Here is a 16,473-nt window from a genome sequence, read left to right as displayed (position 1 = left end):
CCAACTTCTTCAGCCGAGCCTGCAACTCTAGAACAATGTCTTCCAACCGAGACACCTTCTTCGCTGACACCTTCCGGGTTGACACGTTGCGCACCTTCAACTTTCCCATTTTGGACGCCAAGTCGTCGAGACGGCTTTCCATGGCGGCTCGCGCTTCTCCGTCTTTCTCTTCATTCTGGAGGATGGACTCAAGTTAGGTCTGGTTCTGTCGGATACACTCTTGGACGTCAAACTGAGTCGCGTCGCTCTCTAGTTCAGTCTCCTGGGCTTCCAACTGAGTGCCATCGTTGTCCAACTGAGTCCCATCGGTGTGCAACTGAGCGTCCAAGTCAGTCTCATGGAATGCCAGCTCTTCCTGGGCATCACTCAACGTGCCTCCGGCATTGTCGATCAGGGCTTCCGTGTGATCCGGGTCCTCCTCTACATGCTCAACAGGCCGGCCCAGTAGTTTGTTCTCCAATGCACTCAGAAATTCGGGAGTATGGTTGTCCAGCTGATGTTGACGGTGACGATGAAGAACCTCGCCGGTGACATCGTACGTGATAGCTCCGACGAGACCCAAAGCAGTAAACCCGATTGCGAGCTCGAGTCCTTCAACAATCCTGCCGGAGACAGGCCCTTTGTTATAGCCAGGCCCAGATGATCCGAAAGCTCTTCTCTGCAGGCACTTGGAAGGCACTGTGAGCGAAAGGTCGCTGGAATAATAAGCAGGTCAGCGAACCGCAGCAGTAGGGCAGCAGGCTCACATACCAGGACCAGCTCTGGCTAGACTGCGCAATCCAGCGGCAGCTATCCTGGTAAAACGGCCGGCCATGTTGTTCATCGTGAGCTTGTGTGGTGTTGAAGAGATGGATGCACTCTTTCAATTGTAAGCTTTGACAGAGTGCATGTTCTATGGAGAAAATTGGAATTATTGCCGGACAAACTGCATTCCGTCCCTTTTCAAAGCTTAACTATCACCTCCAGCCCTGATCTTTGCCATTTCAAAAGTCTCTCAAAGATTATACTTCGTACTGAAGCCACATTCCCACTGTGGTGATACCTTGATGGCCAGCAGCCCTTTTAAACATTGTAACTGTGGGTCTCACTGGAAGTGCACCGCGGCGCTAGAACAAATTCCCCGCAACCAAGCAGTGGCGTCATGCAGCCCCACCACAACCCCCACCCGCCCCCTTTCAAAGCCACCCAAGACCGAGAAGTTTGGGATTCGCGATTCGAGAAAAACTGCCTTTTCTTTCTGCTGTCGTCGGACCTGCATGTACCGTCTGAAACTCTAAATTTTTCCCCCCTTGTCTATTCTTCCCTTTTCATTCCTCTCTAGCAGCCCCATAATCATCATCGAATCTGGGTGTCGTTGACCGTGAGAAAAAGAGAGAGAGAGAGAGAGATTCATTTGAAAAGTTTTTTTTTCAGTTTCAATTTGACACAACAATCTTTTTTTTTTCAAGTTCCCACTGTCTTGCTTTTTAATATTTCCGCCGCCCCTTTAAATTCCGCACATCACGCGTTTATATCATCAGTTTATAAAAACTCAACCAACTCCGAATCCGGACATTAAAACACATCGACACAATTCTAAATCCACTACCACCCGTCATCATCAATCAGCCGAATTTTACCCCCTTTAATTCTCATCCTTCATCTTTACAACATCCGCCATACACACCAACAACTGAGCACACCAAACCAACCGCGCCACCACCATGGCCCCCCCAACCGCACCCCTCAACCTCGACGTCGAGGCCATATCCGGCATCTGTGGCTCCATCTCCATCGCCTGCTGGGTAGTCGTCTTCTCCCCCCAAATCATCGAAAACTTCCGCCGCTCCAGCGCAGACGGCCTCTCGATCCAGTTCATCGTCGTCTGGCTCCTCGGCGACGTGTTCAACATCCTGGGAGCCGTCATGCAAGGGGTTTTGCCTACGATGATCATTTTGGCGATCTACTACACCATTGCCGATATTGTACTACTGGGGCAGTGTTTTTATTACAGGGGTTTCACGCTGAGTGATGATCCTATTGCTCCGGCACCAGCACCAGCACTACCAAAGACGACGAGCACGACAGCGAGGAATGGAGCTGATGAGCTCGGGGAGAGAAGTGGGCTTTTGAGTGGGAGCGAGGGGGTTTATGGGAGTGCAGGGGAGTTGGAAAGGAGGGGGAGCTGGACGCATTTGAGTCCGGCGGTGCCGATGATTGATGTGGAGGAGGGAGCTGGTGGGCAGGGGCAGAAGGTTAGGGCGAGTCCGCCGACGAGGTTGCAGAGTTTGGGGTTTAATAGTTCGGCTGTGTTGATGGTTTGTGCGGCGGGGGTGGGTGGGTGGTGGTTGAGTAGGGGGTACGGGGGGAATGAGGAGAAGGGTGGGAAGGGGGAGGAGGATCCTCTGCAGATGGATTTTTGGGGGCAGGTTTTTGGGTGGTTGTGTGCGGTTTTGTATCTGGGATCGAGACTGCCGCAGTTGTTGCTCAACTGGAGGAGGAAGTCGACCGAGGGGGTGTCGATTTTGTTCTTTTTGTTTGCGTGCTTGGGGAATCTGACGTATGTGCTGTCGATTCTGGCTTATGACCCGGTTTGCGGGGAGGATGGGGAGTGCAAGGATGGGGAGGCGGCTAGGATTTACTGGCAGTATGTGCTGGTGAACTTGTCGTGGCTGGCCGGCAGTGCGGGGACGCTGTTTTTGGACATGAGCATCTTTGTGCAGTTTTTCTTGTACAGCAAGGGGGATGAGGAGGATGAGGAAAGTGACGACGAGGGGAGTGTGAGCGGGAGTGAGGACGAGGATGATGAGGAGAGCATTGCTGGGGATCAGTGGGATCAACGGCCGGTCTTGGAGAGGGGGGTTTCTAATTACGCATAAGGTTTTGGGTCTTTGGGCATATATGGGTAGGTAGAGAAAACAAAACGGCTGGGAAAAGGTGGTTAAAATGAATTTATGTTACGGGTACAGTAACCGTTTATTATACTGGCAATTGGCAGCCTTGTTGAGGTTGCGATTTGGGTTGGTACAGAGGCTCGAAGTGGCCTTCATTCTGCACATCTGTCCTTGGTGATGCTCACTGGCGTTGGTTGGTTGGCTACTTGTCAGGCCTACAAAATCGGCACTTCAACCAGGCTGCCGCCTGGTCAGGTTCCTTGAATTCGCAATTCCGGTTGATTCTTAAATCGTACTTTTTGGCTGCTAACCCTAACCCAATATCTATGCACGAGCCACATCTGAGTACCTAAAGCAATGCCGCTTGTAAAGAGGACTCTGAGTGTCTCATAACACATCTACAGAGGTACCAGCATCTTGCAATCAGATCTCTCAACACCCCAACATGGAATCCCATCCATGGATGATTAATCCTTCGTAAATCTTCTCCTTTGACCTCCAACCACCACCCCCTGGAACAATATGCGGGGAGAATGGGGGACACCAACCGAGCCGAGCGTGCCGAGGTCCAAAATGTGGGGTTTACCCCAGATTTCCCGTCAGTTGGCAGCCACCACCCCTTGACAGCCGCGCGCGCACTACTACTTCAGGGGAGGTCCCCAGTTCATGACTTATACCTGCTCATTCTCGATCTCATCGTCTTATCGTTCATCTCATTGTTTGTGAACGATCAGTGAGAGACAACACTGTCACAATGGCGTCCACCTCCCCCATCCAAGTGGTAAGTCCGTCCCCATGCCTCACCCTCACCGCTCACATACACCATGCTGACAAAACCTGACAGGAATACCGCGGCCGCCTCGCCATTATAACAATCAACAACCCCACCAAGCTCGGCGCCCTCAACGGCCAAGGGTACTACGACCTCGCCCAAGCCCTCCGCCAGGTCGCCACCCACGACGAAGTCTTCATCACCCTCCTCATCGGAACAGGCCGTTTCTTCTCCGCCGGCGCAGACGTCACCATCACCCGAACAACCCCCTCCACCTCCAGCACCACCCCCCATCAGCAATGGCTCTCCTCCTTCGTAGCCAACAACCTAAACGCCACCCACGCCTTCTACACCCACCCCAAAATCCTCATCACCGCCCTCAACGGCCCTGTAATCGGCCTCTCCGCCGCCCTCATTTCTTTCAGTGACTTCATCTACGCCGTCCCGCACACCTTCCTCCTGACCCCCTTCTCATCCCTCGGCCTCGTCGCCGAGGGCGGTGCCTCCAGGCAGCTCGTCCAAAAACTCGGACCTGCCAGATCAGGCGAGGCGTTGATCATGAGCCGCAAGATTGAGAGCGCGCAGTTGGAACAGTGCGGGTTTGTCAACAAGGTCTTTTCAGAAGTCGGCAAGGGTGACGGGGAGGATGAAAAGTTCAAGAGATTGGTTTTGGCAGAAATTGACGACAAGCTCGGGGAGCATCTAGTTGGGGAGTCGCTGCTCGGAATCAAGAAACTGATTCGTCGTCCCGAGAGGGAGGTTCTCGACAGCCACAACGTCGCCGAGGTGTTTGCTGGACTGGAGAGGTTCGTCAGCGGGGTGCCGCAGGGGGAGTTTGAAAAGATTGCTAGTGGGAAGAAGAGGCATAAGCTTTAGGTTGCCTTTGTGGGGGAAAAACAGGATTGGAATTAGAAATGTTGATATGTTTATTAAAAGTGCTTCCATCTATGTAGAAGGGGGTATATGAAAGAAACCAAAACACAAAGTATTCCCAAAAATCAGACAAGTTCCCTACAGCAGCCCCTACTCCTGTGAGGCGAATCCCTCCATAAGCTTAGCGACGAAGGGGGGGTTGGTTGCAACAGCCCCGACGGACAGCCGTTCAACGCCCTCCAATCGAAATTTACCCGCTTACCAGGAAAGAACCAGCCAACCACTTTGTAGGGTTGGGTTTCCTCTCTTGGTAGAATAAGTAAAACGCTACAAGGTCATCACATGCTCCCCCGTCCTGGCTCTTTAACCTCCCTCCCGTCTCTAAGCTTATAAAGCGCGACCCTTTTCACAGTGCGGGGCAGTAACACTATACGGGACCAGCAAGACTTTCCGGAATACCTTGCGGTGTTTGCTCTTCTCCCCAAGCGGCATCATGGTCCTGTTTTATGACGACAAAAGACCAAACAGCAGGCTGGTGCGCTTGAAGTAGTCCTGCGATGTCTTTTGCAGCCGTTGCTTGGCAGTTGCGCTGTGTTCCAGGTCTGTTTTCGAGAGGACGACGTCGGAGAGCTGCTTAAATGTGTCATCTGTGCCGAGGAAGGAAGAGAGATAATAGATGTCGTAGAGCCACTGCACCAAAAGATCTCTGTGCCGCACGATGTCTGGTACAGCCTCGGTCTTGGCAGCTTCTCTCTCAAGACTTTCCTCTTTGGGATCTGACGTATCCGAGGCCCCTTCTTCGGCCTCAGGCTTTGGGGTCTCTTCAGTCTCGGTCTGGACCTCGGGTTCAAGGCCCTCGGTCAACTTGCTGACTGTTTCCAACCACACTTCGGACAGCTGCTTTCGCAGAGTTTCTTTGAGCACAGAAACAGCAGTGGGACTCCAGAGATCAACGCCTGCATCACCCATGGCCCCCACGAGATTTCGCAGGAATTTGAACGCCCCCGGTGACGGGGAGCTGGGCAAAGCAGGCTCGCCCTCCCAGAGACTTCTTCCTACCACAGTCCTACGCACCAGAGCTACTGTGGCCAACTCGTCCAGCGGAGAGATGGCCACAGTCGACACGAGCGCTTGGTGAAGCGACGGCACCGCTTCCAACCCGAATCCCTTGACCTCTGCATTTTCGGGCAGCCGAGACCGGATATCCCGTAAAACTCGCAAGAAGTACATGGCGATGTGCCCTCTGTCAGGACTATCTTGCTGTTCCTTCCAGAGCGTGGAGAGATTTTCGTCGAGCTTTTTGAACGACTTAACCAGGGACTCGTTCAAATGCTTGCCCAAAGCCGCCGGGTCGTCCTTGGCGAGTAGTTGCTGGCGTTCCTCAATGGTTTCCTCATCTTCAATTTCATCCACATCGTTATCCCACCGTTGCCGCTTCAGTTGGTCGACAACAGTTCCAACATCATCAATGACCCGGAACCAAGACTTGTAGCTCGCCACAGCTTTGGACACATCATCATTCCGGCCATACAGCCTAGACACAACATGCTGAGTGAACTGGGCAGCCCCGTTCGACAAGTCCGTATCGTACGAGTCCATATCCCACAGGCTCTCATGCTGATCACTCCTCCCCTCCTTCCATGCTTCCACCGCAGCAGACACTTCTGATCCAACCAACCTCAACTTGGCCACCTTTTGCTCCAGCACTCTCAGCATATGCTTGTTGACAGCCTCCCTTATCTCGTCCAGCACTTCCGACGGATCAAAGCCCCTGGCCTTGCCACCTTCTGAAATCCACAGCTTGAGCACCTCCGTCCTCAGCTCAACAATGGCTTTGAACTCCCCCATCTCCTTGAGTGTGTTCTCCAGCCCTTCCAAGACAACCTTCCTCCCTTTATCCGCCCACCCAAAAAGCATCTCCCTCGCCGCCTTTCCATCAAGATCATCATGTCTTATGAACGGGGTATAAAACTGAATCTCATCCCCACACCACCTTTTGTAGACATCCAACCTCAGCCCCTCCATCTTCAGCAACTCCTCATTCTCAAGCAGCTTCTCCCTCTTCAGCCTCAACAGCGCATCAGCCAGCTTCCCCGGAACCAAAGCCTGCACGTCCTGCAACGTCTGGGTATACAGCCCCAACGCCCTAATCACATCCTCCGGGCTCCTCGCCACCCTCTCCTCCTCGTCCACCTCGAGCGCAAGCGCAATCGCCTCCCCTCTCACCCTCAAAAAGTATCCCAGCACATCCCTCGCCCCAGAACTGGTAGCCAAAGCATAGGCGCTGAGCGCCCTGACCAACGTCGCCTCGCGTTGTTGTTTATCTCCCGTCCCAGGCTTGTGATACCTCCTCAAATCAGCATCTATCCCGCCCATCAGTCTGATTTTGTGCCCCTTTTCCAAAACCCTCCTCCTCCGCCCCATTTCCTTCTCATCACTCCCCTGCTGCTGTCCCCCAGCAGCAGCAGCAAGTAATAACCGTCCAAGAACAAACAACCTCGCCCCCGTCTCCAGCCTCTCACCTCTTTTGGCTTTTTCTCTAACCCTCAAAATCGCATCTAGTTGTCCTAGACAGCCGGCTAGTAGCCTCTCCCTCCCGCTGGCGGCTTTGTCTCCCATTGTGGCGGAAGTAAATTTGCCGAGAGCATCCATCTTGTGCCCGACGACGCCGCGGCCGCACTTGTAGCCCATGTCGGAGAGGGTTTGATGGACGGCTTCGATCTCGGACTTCATGGCGACGATGGTGTCGGCTGTCCCCAAGAGTTCTCGGTAGGAGCCCCCGACTTGTGTGCGCAGGCGGGAGGACTTGTCGTCGATGGCATGGTGGAGTGATTTGTGGAGGGTGCGGATTTGGGGGAGGTTGTAGGAGGGGGAGGAGAAGATCATGGGGGAGGTGGTGGTTGGGTAGGGGCCTGGAAGAGTGGTGAGGTCGAGGGGGGGGGAGGTGGTGGTTGTCATTTTTGGTGGTGGGTGGCTGCTGGCGCAGCAGTGGTGGATAGATTAAAGGGATGCGGTGGGATTATCGTGGGTTTTCCATTGAATGGAGGGTTGGGTTGGGAAGGTTTGAGAAGGGTGGTGGTTGAGTTGTTGTCGCGAGTTGGGAATGTGGATTGGTGATTGGGAAGCTGCCAGGTGGTTTGGAGCTTGGCTGATGGTTGTCCTTGGATTTACGGGTTGGAAGGGTTAGGGTTAGCCCTGTTAAAGCAAATTTGGCGAACTTTGGCAAAAAGTATCGCTTATGAATTCGACAAAAATACTCTGGAGACCCAGGTCCAGAATCTCCTCAGATTCCCATCTTGATCGGTCCAACATCCGATCGTATGGGGATCACCCCAGGGTCTCTCCCAGGGTCTTGCATGTGGGATATGCACTCACGGCAACTCACGCACTCTCGGGGTCAATCCCCAGAAAGCTGATTCCTGGTGGTGGGAAGGGAACAGTCCTTTTGTGGCTGTGACATCATCGGCATGTCCAAATTTCCCCGTTTTGCCCCCGTTGGATTGGTGGGTGGGTGAGAACGGCATCACGAACGATTCCCGCTTCCGTTCCTTACCTGGCCAGGCCAGGCCAGGCGTTGAAACGTCCATCGCCAAGCCTTCGCTGCAATTGGGCGCCAGTGCTCAGCCCAGCTTCCCACGACACGGACACCGTCTCAGGCGATAATACGCGGAAGCTGCCATTCTCGTCCGTGGCCGTTCCCCCTTCAAGATTATGTGACGACACCATCTGCCGCCTGTGCCCTTTTTCGCTTTTTATCCAACCTGACCCCATTGCTCTCGAGTACTTTTGTTTTAATTCTGCATCACCAGGAGAGAACTGTTGGTTTCATTTTCCAACTCAACACTTGTTATTCCGCCAACTTATTTTTGCTGCTTGCGTGTGTACTGTGCGACACCCAGCCTCTTGTGTCATTGGCATTGCCATCTCCCACATAGATCACCCCAGCAATTTAACCACCGACGTCAGCATCACCGCTACTTTTTTTCACCTGGCATAAGAATTTGGTCATTTCCTCAAGCAACATCAACTATCGCATGAGATAATATTCTACATATATCACAACCTCGACGACATGGACAACCCACCCTACAGCGGCCGCGGCGGCTCCAAAACCCCTTCCCTCGTGCAAAGATTGTCAGAAGAGTTTGAAACCTCACGAGTACCCGAAGGCTTCATGGCCTTTTCTGGAGATCTAGCATCAACACTAGTCGCCCCTCACATCCCCCGCGGCGGCGGCCGCACAGCATCGCCCTCAGGCGAATTCCCCACTGCCGAGCAAGTCGCCCTCGAGAATGAGACCAAGCGAGTCCCTTCCTCCGACGAGCAGACAATCGCCGCTGAGCCGGTCGAGTCTACCGATAAACATCCAACAAGGCGCCCTCTGGAGCACACAAGGTCGTTTGATAACGGCTATCACTTCCCGCCCAAATACCCCAAGTCCGAAGCCACCAAGCAGGCACTGAAATCATTCTGGAAATTTTTCACCACGCCGATGGGTTTCTTTTGGACTATTTACGGCTTGAACATTGTTGCGTGGGGCGGCATGTTGTTTTTGCTGCTTTGCAACGCCGCACCGGCCATGTGTTATCCTACCTGTGATGATATCGACTCGCCGCGGAGGAAGTGGGTGGAGTGGGATTCTCAGGTGCTGACTGGATTGTTCTGCGTCACTGCTTTTGGGCTGGCGCCGTGGAGGTTTAGGGACTGGTATTACTTGTTGAAGTACAGAATCATGGGTGATTTCGATGGGCTCAGGAGACTGGCGGGGATTCACAGGAGTTGGTTCAGACTGAAGGGGTCGGAGGAGTTGGCAGTGGATGTTGGGCCGGAGAATATTCCCGAGGGGGTGCCGAGGGAGGTGATCCCGACGCCCGAGAAGAATATTCCCAATGCGCCGCTGACAGGGACGAGGGCGCCTGCGACGGCGGTGTGGAAGTTGGATTTTGTTATTTGGTCCATGGTGATGAACACGTTTGCTCAGTGCGGCTTGTGCGGTGTCATGTGGGGTATGAATCGCTTTGACCGGCCGAGCTGGGTGACGGGGTTTTTGGTGGCTATTGCGTGCATCATAGCGATGGTGGGCGGCTATGTCATGTTTTTGGAGGGGAAGAAGGTCAAGAGCATTGAGGGGGTGCCGTGCAATGATAGGGATTTGGAGAGGTTGGCGAGGGATAAGGAGATGGGGATTCCGCACTGGAATAATATCAAGGATAAGAAGCCGAAGGAGAAGAAGAAGGTGAAGGATGTGGAGAAGGCTTAAGTTTGGGGGTATACAAGTAATGGTAATACCAAAATGCAATGATAACGGCGTTTTACGGTAGCGGGTCTGGGTTTTTGAGGGACTTGGGAGGGAGTAAGGTTACGGAGTAGAAAGGTCAATATACCACATCGTCAGACAACAACAACAACATCATCATGATATTTTGAATCACGAGTGTTTTGCCCTGGACTCGGATGTCTCGTTGGTTGCAGGTTGTGTGAGGCTGTCCTCCGGTGGCTTATCGGATGCCTATCGATCTTTTGACAGGGGGGTGGAGTTGTGGCTGGCTCCGCATTCCCCAAACTCCACTGATCAACCAAGCGTCACAGGGACACCGCTTGCCCACAGCGGCCGTTACGTTATCTGCATCACCTGCCATCCTTTTGACTCCAGCCTCCGGTCTCTCTCTCTCTGGTCTTCTCTTCCGACGACAAAAGCGGACAGCTTCGAGAAAAACGAGGCTTACACCGCAGGTTCTTCTTTGTTTCTGAATAAAAAGGGACCACGTTTCCTGTTCCTGTTGTTCCGCGACAGCCACGGGATTACGTTACGAGTTAGATCAGTTGAGGTGCCTTGCAGAGAGAAATAGGTTGCCATTCGTCGAGATAAGCGGCTGGGGTGGTATTCCGCCGCGTTTGCGTTGCTGCGCGATTGATTCTGGTGTCTTTATCCAGGCACCACCTCCTCCTCTCTTTCCTCAACATCGTCAGTTCAGTTGTCGGTTTTCACATAACTGGTTGATCACGAATCGCTGTCGCTGTCGCCAAACATGGCGCCCAACACCATCATCCCCGCCAGGGCGGTGATACCGTTCCTGGTGGGCATGATGCTGCTGACGGGAGTGTGCAACACCCTCTTGACCAAATACCAGGTAACAACATCTCTTCCATCGCTCTTATTATCCCGATTGAAGCTGACTCCCGAAAAAGGACAACCAATGCGTCCGCGACTGCGATAACCCCGACCCCAAAAAACGCCGCCACTTTGAGCAACCCGTCATCCAAACCCTCCAAATGTTCGTCGGCGAAATGGGCTGCTGGGTCGTCGTGGGCATCATGTCTCTCTACAACCGCTACATTGCCAAATCAGACACCACCACCGCCTACCAACCCGTCCGGACAACAGCTGACGACGAAGAGCCTGCGGTGGACAATGCTAGCATCCACTCCCGCACTGCTCTGACCGGGGGTGGCGGCAACAGGACAATCAACGACCCTGCCTTTAAGGAAGAAACTCATTCTGTCCTCCGGGGGTGGAGGGTTTGTCTTTTGGCCTTGCCAGCCATCTGCGACATTTTGGGAACCACCCTCATGAACGCGGGGCTGTTACTTGTGGCGGCGTCGATTTATCAAATGACTAGAGGGGCGTTGGTCCTCTTTGTGGGGTTGTTTAGTGTTATTTTTCTTCGTCGGCATCTTCACCTTTTTCAATGGCTTTCCCTTGTTGGTGTCATGACCGGTGTTGCCATCGTCGGCCTCGCAGGGGCGATTCAACCGGACAAGAAACACGCCGCGTCTGCGCATTCGGCCACGGGGGTGGAAAGCGATGCGTTGAGGGTGATCATCGGCGTTTTGATGATCGCCGGAGCGCAGATTTTTACGGCTACGCAGTTTGTCCTTGAGGAGTGGATTCTGGAGAGGTCGAGCATTGAGCCGATCCGGGTGGTGGGATGGGAGGGGATTTTTGGGTTTAGTGTCACGCTGCTCGGGATGACGGTGTTGCATTTTGCTGTTGGGCGGACGGAGGCGGGGAGGCTGGGGCCGTTTGACATGGTGGAGGGCTGGAGGCAGTTTTGGGAGTACAGAGCTGTTTTTGTGAGCAGTTTGTTGATTATGATTAGTATCGGGTATGTTCCGCTCTTTCATCCCCGGTGGTTCTCGAAAAGGGCTGTGTTTGCTGACTTTTCTCGAACAGAGGCTTCAACTTTTTTGGTCTTTCCGTCACCAGGAGCGTCAGCGCCACGTCCCGGTCTACGATTGACACTTGCAGGACGCTCTTCATCTGGATTGTCTCGCTTGGTCTGGGGTGGGAGACGTTCAAGTGGTTGCAGGTTGTCGGTTTCGCGCTGCTGGTGTATTTCACCTTCTTGTTCAACGGGATTGTGCAGCCGCCGTTTGCGTTTTTGAGGGTGAGGGAGGTGGAGGAGCTGTTGCCTGAGGAGCCGATTGAACATAACTAGGTAGGGATTGGGTGTTGGAGTACACGATGCGGATTGACTTGGGAGAAGGATGGGAGGGGGATCGATGGCATATGAACGGCGTTTGATTTTGGGATTGCGAGACTGGGCCGGGCTTTGTTCACGGGAGCTTATTCGTATTATATAGGCATTATCATCACTAGTTTCCAAGAGACACATGAATATCATCACATGAGTAGACGAATTCAAATACCTTTGAAAGAGAATTGGACTTTTCTGTGTGAGTGAGTCAAGTATTGAATTGTCCAACTCGTTAAATTTCATATCTTGCTACCTAGCTATCTCCGCAAAAGCTGAACCTAAAGCAGCTACTTTCTTTCCTTCTCCTCCCAAAAGTACAACCCTCCAATAAAAAACAAACGAGCGAAAAGGCCTGGTAAGGTAAGGTATATATGGGTATCCAGAAAAAAGTCAAGACACAAATATCGAAGAAGAAAAAAAGGTTCAAAGATTACAAAAAGACAAAAAGCAGAAAAAAGTTCCAGACTTGATCAACACCCGCTCGCTGCACACCAATTTTTCTTTTGCCAAAAACCCCCCCAAAAGAGTGAAAAGAAGAGAAAAAAAAAAAAACAATGTCCGAAACCAAATGACACCCTATCCAAACCTCTGCCCTACTTACTCCCTCTCTCAGAAATGGTATTAAGCGTGTCCCCAGGCACCAGGCTCGGAAAAACAACAATGAAGAGAAGAAACAAGGTAGGACAGAGGTTGGTTGGTTGGGGCTTTTTTGTCATGTGAGTAATATCATAATCTTCCGACTATAGATAAAAGAATTACATGATCATGGTCGGTAAATAAACTCAAGGCCCTACTAGCCTGCTCCTCTCCGTCGGGCTCATGCTCGCCAGCGCACTCTCCACCCTTCTCGGCACCTCATCGTCTTGCATCATCATTCCAAAGTTTTGCTCGTCCGGCGGGTTGTGAATCCCAGGAATCCCCGGGTGCCCAGGCATCTGTTCCTGTTGCATTTGCCAGGTCGGGTCTCGCTCTTGTGTTCGTACGATTCGTCCCGTCTGCTGCTCTACCCACGAGTTCAACGATCTGAACCGAGTGGGTTGGTCCTCGCTCGCTTGTGTGTACACGGTATCTCTCTGGCCTTGTGGTTGCTGTGGCAATGGCGGCGGTTGTTGCTGCACTGGTGATACATATGAAAACCTGGTTGAATAATGGCTAGACGACCTGGTAGCTGTGGCTGCTGGCGGTGGTGGCGCAAGGAGGGTGGCAGATGTTACAATCTCAGCACCATCGCCAAATCCTGATGAGAGAGACGACACTAGTGATCTCCGACCAGCTTCCTGATAGACAAGATTATAAGGCACCGGGAGTTGCTGCGGCTGTTGCGGCTGTTGTGACTGCTGCGCAGTTGGCGACGGGGTGTAGTACGTGGTGATTGGCGAGACTCCGTTTGGATAAGTTACGTTTGCGTGATCGGTGCGAACCATGAATGCCCCAAATTGGGCCGCATTAGTGGAACTAAAGGACTCTTGTTGCTGATGAGAATACCGTAGATTTGGAGGCATGATATTGAAGGCGTTTGTCGGATCATACGTCATGTCGGCATTGTATGTTGGTTGATAATAGTTGGGGAAAGGCACCTGCGGTTGGTGGGCAGGGAATGAAGTTTGAAGAAGTGGCAGTTGCGGTTGCTGTTGTTGCTGCTGTTGTTGCTGCTGCAAAGGTAAGGCGGCTTGGAGAACTTGTGGTTCGGCTACCTGCTGCTGGACCTGCGTTGGCGGAGGCTGCAATGAAGGCTGTGGTTCTTCTTTTGTCTTCTCTGGAGGATAATATTCCCCTACTTGCGGGACCTCAGGGACCCCCTCCTTCTCGCGGTATTTTGGAGGGGGGGAAAGAGTGACAGTAGAAGGCGCCGACTTGTGCGAGTTCTTGCGTCCAAAGAATGGTAGCCCTCCGCCAGATCCTGCACTGGCCACACTGTTGGATAGTCGGGATTTTTTCATTGCTCTTCGTGCCATCCAAACGATAAAGCAGATCAAGACAAACGCTCCTGTTTATTCTTGTTACTAATATGCCTCAAAAGAAAAGCAGAGCAACAACCTACCAATGGATCCCACAGAGATCAGGACTCTCTCCGCGGTCGGATCCATACCTCCCTGAGGAGCCTCAATGCGGTTGCTATCATCGGGAATAACAGTGCTGGTGGGCCCAGAAGCATCTCGATCACCTCCAGGAAGGTTTACAATATCAGGCACTGGAAGCGACGTTGGTGTTGGATCCGTGGGGAAGGGAACAGCTCCGTCTGACCGCGAGCCGTTTCCGATAATTTCTGTCAAAAGTCCGGTGGTCCCATCCAGGTTGGTTGCCGTTTCGACAGGTACAAAGTCAGTCACAGTCGGCACCGCCTGCACAAAGTTAGCAAAGAGGGACTTGTTCATTTTCATCCCTGAAAACTCACTTCTACTGTTGGCGTTGCTTGTATTTGGGACTGTAGAACGATGACGCCTGGGTTGGGCGGAGCTCCAGGATCTCCTGATATTGGAGGAGGGCTTGGCGCAGGTGTTGCTTCGGGAGGAACAACCTCGACAAGTGTGGCTTCTGGCGGCGAAGGCTCAACCGGTGCCGGCTCAGCTGGTGCCGGCTCGGCCGGTACGGGCTCTGCTGCAAAATCTGCAGACGGGACAGATTCAACTGGCACATCTTCGACTGGTACATCTTCGGCTGGGGCATCTTCGGCTGGGGCATCTTCGGCTGGGGCATCTTCGGCTGGGGCATCTTCGGCTGGGGCATCTTCGGCTGGGGCATCTTCGGCTGGGGCATCTTCGGCTGGCACCTCGGCCGGGGGCGGTTCGGTCGGCGGGGAGTCCCCCGAGGGCGGCGGTGTCACGGAAGGGTCTGCTTCGGGAGAGTCCTCTGGCGAGTCCTCTGGCGGGTTAGAGTCATCGTTTCCGTTGTTATCATTCCCGTTGTTACCATTCCCGTTCCCATTCCCGTTCCCATTCCCGTTCCCATTTCCATTCCCAATTCGATTTCTGAATCCGCCTCTGAATCGTCTGTTTCCGTTGCCGCCATTCCGGTTACCTCCGTTACCGCCGTCGTTGTCATCATCGCCGTTATCATTGCCGTTATTATTGTTATTGCCCCCTCTATTATTACCTCGATTCCCGCCAAATCTGTTGTTTCTGTTGTTGCCTCCTCTGTTGTTGCCAGATTTACCACCGTTGTTATCGTCGTTGTCGTCGTTATTACCGCCGCGATTTCCCCCGCCAAATCTGCCGTTTCGATTGCTGTCACCGTCCCCGTCCCCGTCATTATTGTTTCGGTTATTGCCAAATCTGAACCGGCGTCGTCGGGTCTCCTCGTCTTCGTCGTCCCTATTCTCTTGTCGAATGTGAAGCTCTCCAGCATCCAACATGGGAGCACCTCCTTCTCTCCCTCGAGCAATCGGCTTCGTTTGACGACGTAAAGGTGCCATTCCCTCCTCTCAAGATTCTCAAGTTTGCCTTGGAACTTCCAGTGATGATCGGGGTAGACCGCCCAGTCGATTCATATCCCACAATTCATGGATAGCTGCCCCTCAATTTTCGATGGATAATACAGCGTTCCAGCGGGTACAGAAATGAACTCGCAGTTTGAAATGAGTGACAGAAAGGAATGGAAAGAATTATGGATGAAATATCCAGAATGAAATTAGTATACAAGAACTAAAGCAACGGGAAACCGGCCCTGCGGAAAGAAAAGAATGGAACAGGCGGCAGAGAGAATGGAGTGAAAGGAAGAAAAGCGTGGTGAGAAGAGAATGTGGTAACAGGTCAGAACCAGGACTGATCACCCGCCTCCGGGGGAGAGGGTGGGTGCATGACGAACCAAGAGCCCAAGCTTTCCAGAGGAGACGTCTAGGATGGCTCGAGCGACACCACAAGCTCTCATTCTGACAACCCTTTCCCCGCAGACTGCCTTGACCGAACACCCAAGAGCCGGAGATGGCTCAGGGATCCTGGTTCCGGCTTCAGAGGGCAATCAAGAGCTCCTTCCTACTGAGGGATCACAGCCCGGGGGTGGATGAAGGGGCGTTACGAGACATCAGCTCGATTGGGAACAGGGCCAGGGACTTCCCAGACTCGGATCGTGTGGTCGAGTGCCATTGCCTTGCCGGCTGCGGGGGGGGGCCTCTTGGTAGCCAATGAGGCGCATCTGAAAAAGAGCCTCATCCAAGAGGTGGACTTCAGGGACTGCTCGTGCAACACTCGGCATTGACGTGAAGAAAGCTGGGGGCAGCGTTCCCGTGATGAATGTGCACTGGCCTATGCCTGACGTCTGAAAGTGGAAAGGGGAGCAGTTGAGTTGTGACAGGAGAGCAAGGGGTTCGATGTCTCAGCCACGGATGTCGCGTTTCAGCCGGACGACGAGTGCCAAAATGTGGAGAGCGGCTCTGGCTCTCTTACACCAAGCCGGGGTAGCAATCGCTTCATGAGGAAAGGAAAAAGTAGGCGAGAGTGAGAAAAGCAAAACCTGGATCCGTAATCTCACGGAGCAGTCA

At 53.0% G+C, this 16,473-nt stretch overlaps 7 protein-coding genes across 7 annotated transcripts; 4 read left to right on the top strand and 3 right to left on the bottom strand.

Moving 5' to 3' along the window:
- Positions 1–193: 193 nt before the first annotated feature.
- On the bottom strand, positions 194–814 carry QC762_705465 (uncharacterized protein; the record flags this gene model as incomplete). Its single annotated transcript, XM_062893399.1, has 2 exons — positions 194–678; positions 751–814. 2 exons carry the CDS (start codon positions 812–814, stop codon positions 194–196), a joined length of 549 nt encoding a protein of 182 aa, XP_062739196.1.
- An 889-nt stretch (positions 815–1,703) lies between these two features.
- On the top strand, positions 1,704–2,858 carry RTC2 (putative vacuolar membrane transporter for cationic amino acids; the record flags this gene model as incomplete). The annotated part of the gene is made up of 1 exon (XM_062893397.1): positions 1,704–2,858. The coding sequence occupies one exon, from the start codon at positions 1,704–1,706 to the stop codon at positions 2,856–2,858; it is 1,155 nt and encodes a 384-aa protein (XP_062739195.1).
- Positions 2,859–3,200: 342 nt separating this feature from the next.
- ECI1 (dodecenoyl-CoA isomerase) lies at positions 3,201–4,671 on the top strand. Its single transcript, XM_062893396.1, has 2 exons — positions 3,201–3,654; positions 3,718–4,671. Exons 1-2 carry the CDS (start codon positions 3,628–3,630, stop codon positions 4,519–4,521), a joined length of 831 nt encoding a protein of 276 aa, XP_062739194.1. The 5' UTR covers positions 3,201–3,627; the 3' UTR covers positions 4,522–4,671.
- Positions 4,672–5,022: 351 nt separating this feature from the next.
- Positions 5,023–7,476, bottom strand: QC762_705430 (uncharacterized protein; the record flags this gene model as incomplete). The annotated part of the gene is made up of 1 exon (XM_062893395.1): positions 5,023–7,476. One exon carries the CDS (start codon positions 7,474–7,476, stop codon positions 5,023–5,025), a length of 2,454 nt encoding a protein of 817 aa, XP_062739193.1.
- Positions 7,477–8,590: 1,114 nt separating this feature from the next.
- On the top strand, positions 8,591–9,778 carry QC762_705420 (uncharacterized protein; the record flags this gene model as incomplete). The annotated part of the gene is made up of 1 exon (XM_062893394.1): positions 8,591–9,778. One exon carries the CDS (start codon positions 8,591–8,593, stop codon positions 9,776–9,778), a length of 1,188 nt encoding a protein of 395 aa, XP_062739192.1.
- Positions 9,779–10,547: 769 nt separating this feature from the next.
- Positions 10,548–12,181, top strand: QC762_705410 (uncharacterized protein; the record flags this gene model as incomplete). The annotated part of the gene is made up of 3 exons (XM_062893393.1): positions 10,548–10,649; positions 10,708–11,624; positions 11,693–12,181. 3 exons carry the CDS (start codon positions 10,548–10,550, stop codon positions 11,955–11,957), a joined length of 1,284 nt encoding a protein of 427 aa, XP_062739191.1. The 3' UTR covers positions 11,958–12,181.
- Positions 12,182–12,778: 597 nt separating this feature from the next.
- Positions 12,779–15,408, bottom strand: QC762_705400 (uncharacterized protein; the record flags this gene model as incomplete). Its single annotated transcript, XM_062893392.1, is given in 5 exon segments — positions 12,779–13,983; positions 14,038–14,338; positions 14,392–14,678; positions 14,754–14,846; positions 14,859–15,408. The coding sequence occupies 5 exon segments, from the start codon at positions 15,406–15,408 to the stop codon at positions 12,779–12,781; spliced, it is 2,436 nt and encodes an 811-aa protein (XP_062739190.1).
- Positions 15,409–16,473: the final 1,065 nt, after the last annotated feature.

The sequence above is a fragment of the Podospora pseudocomata genome, chromosome 7 (assembly GCF_035222375.1).
Source record: "Podospora pseudocomata strain CBS 415.72m chromosome 7, whole genome shotgun sequence".
Taxonomy (NCBI): Eukaryota; Fungi; Ascomycota; class Sordariomycetes; order Sordariales; family Podosporaceae; genus Podospora; species Podospora pseudocomata.
The sequence above is the reverse complement of the archived record's forward strand: the minus strand, read 5'-3'. Positions and strand labels throughout refer to the sequence as shown.

What these genes read in the sequence shown, in the direction of transcription:
- ECI1 (XM_062893396.1), top strand. Translation starts at nt 3,628, where the DNA reads ATGGCGTCCACCTCCCCCATCCAAGTG. An exon ending in CCACCTCCCCCATCCAAGTG is followed by an intron (nt 3,655 to 3,717) that starts GTAAGTCCGTCC and finishes AAAACCTGACAG; the next exon opens with GAATACCGCGGCCGCCTCGC.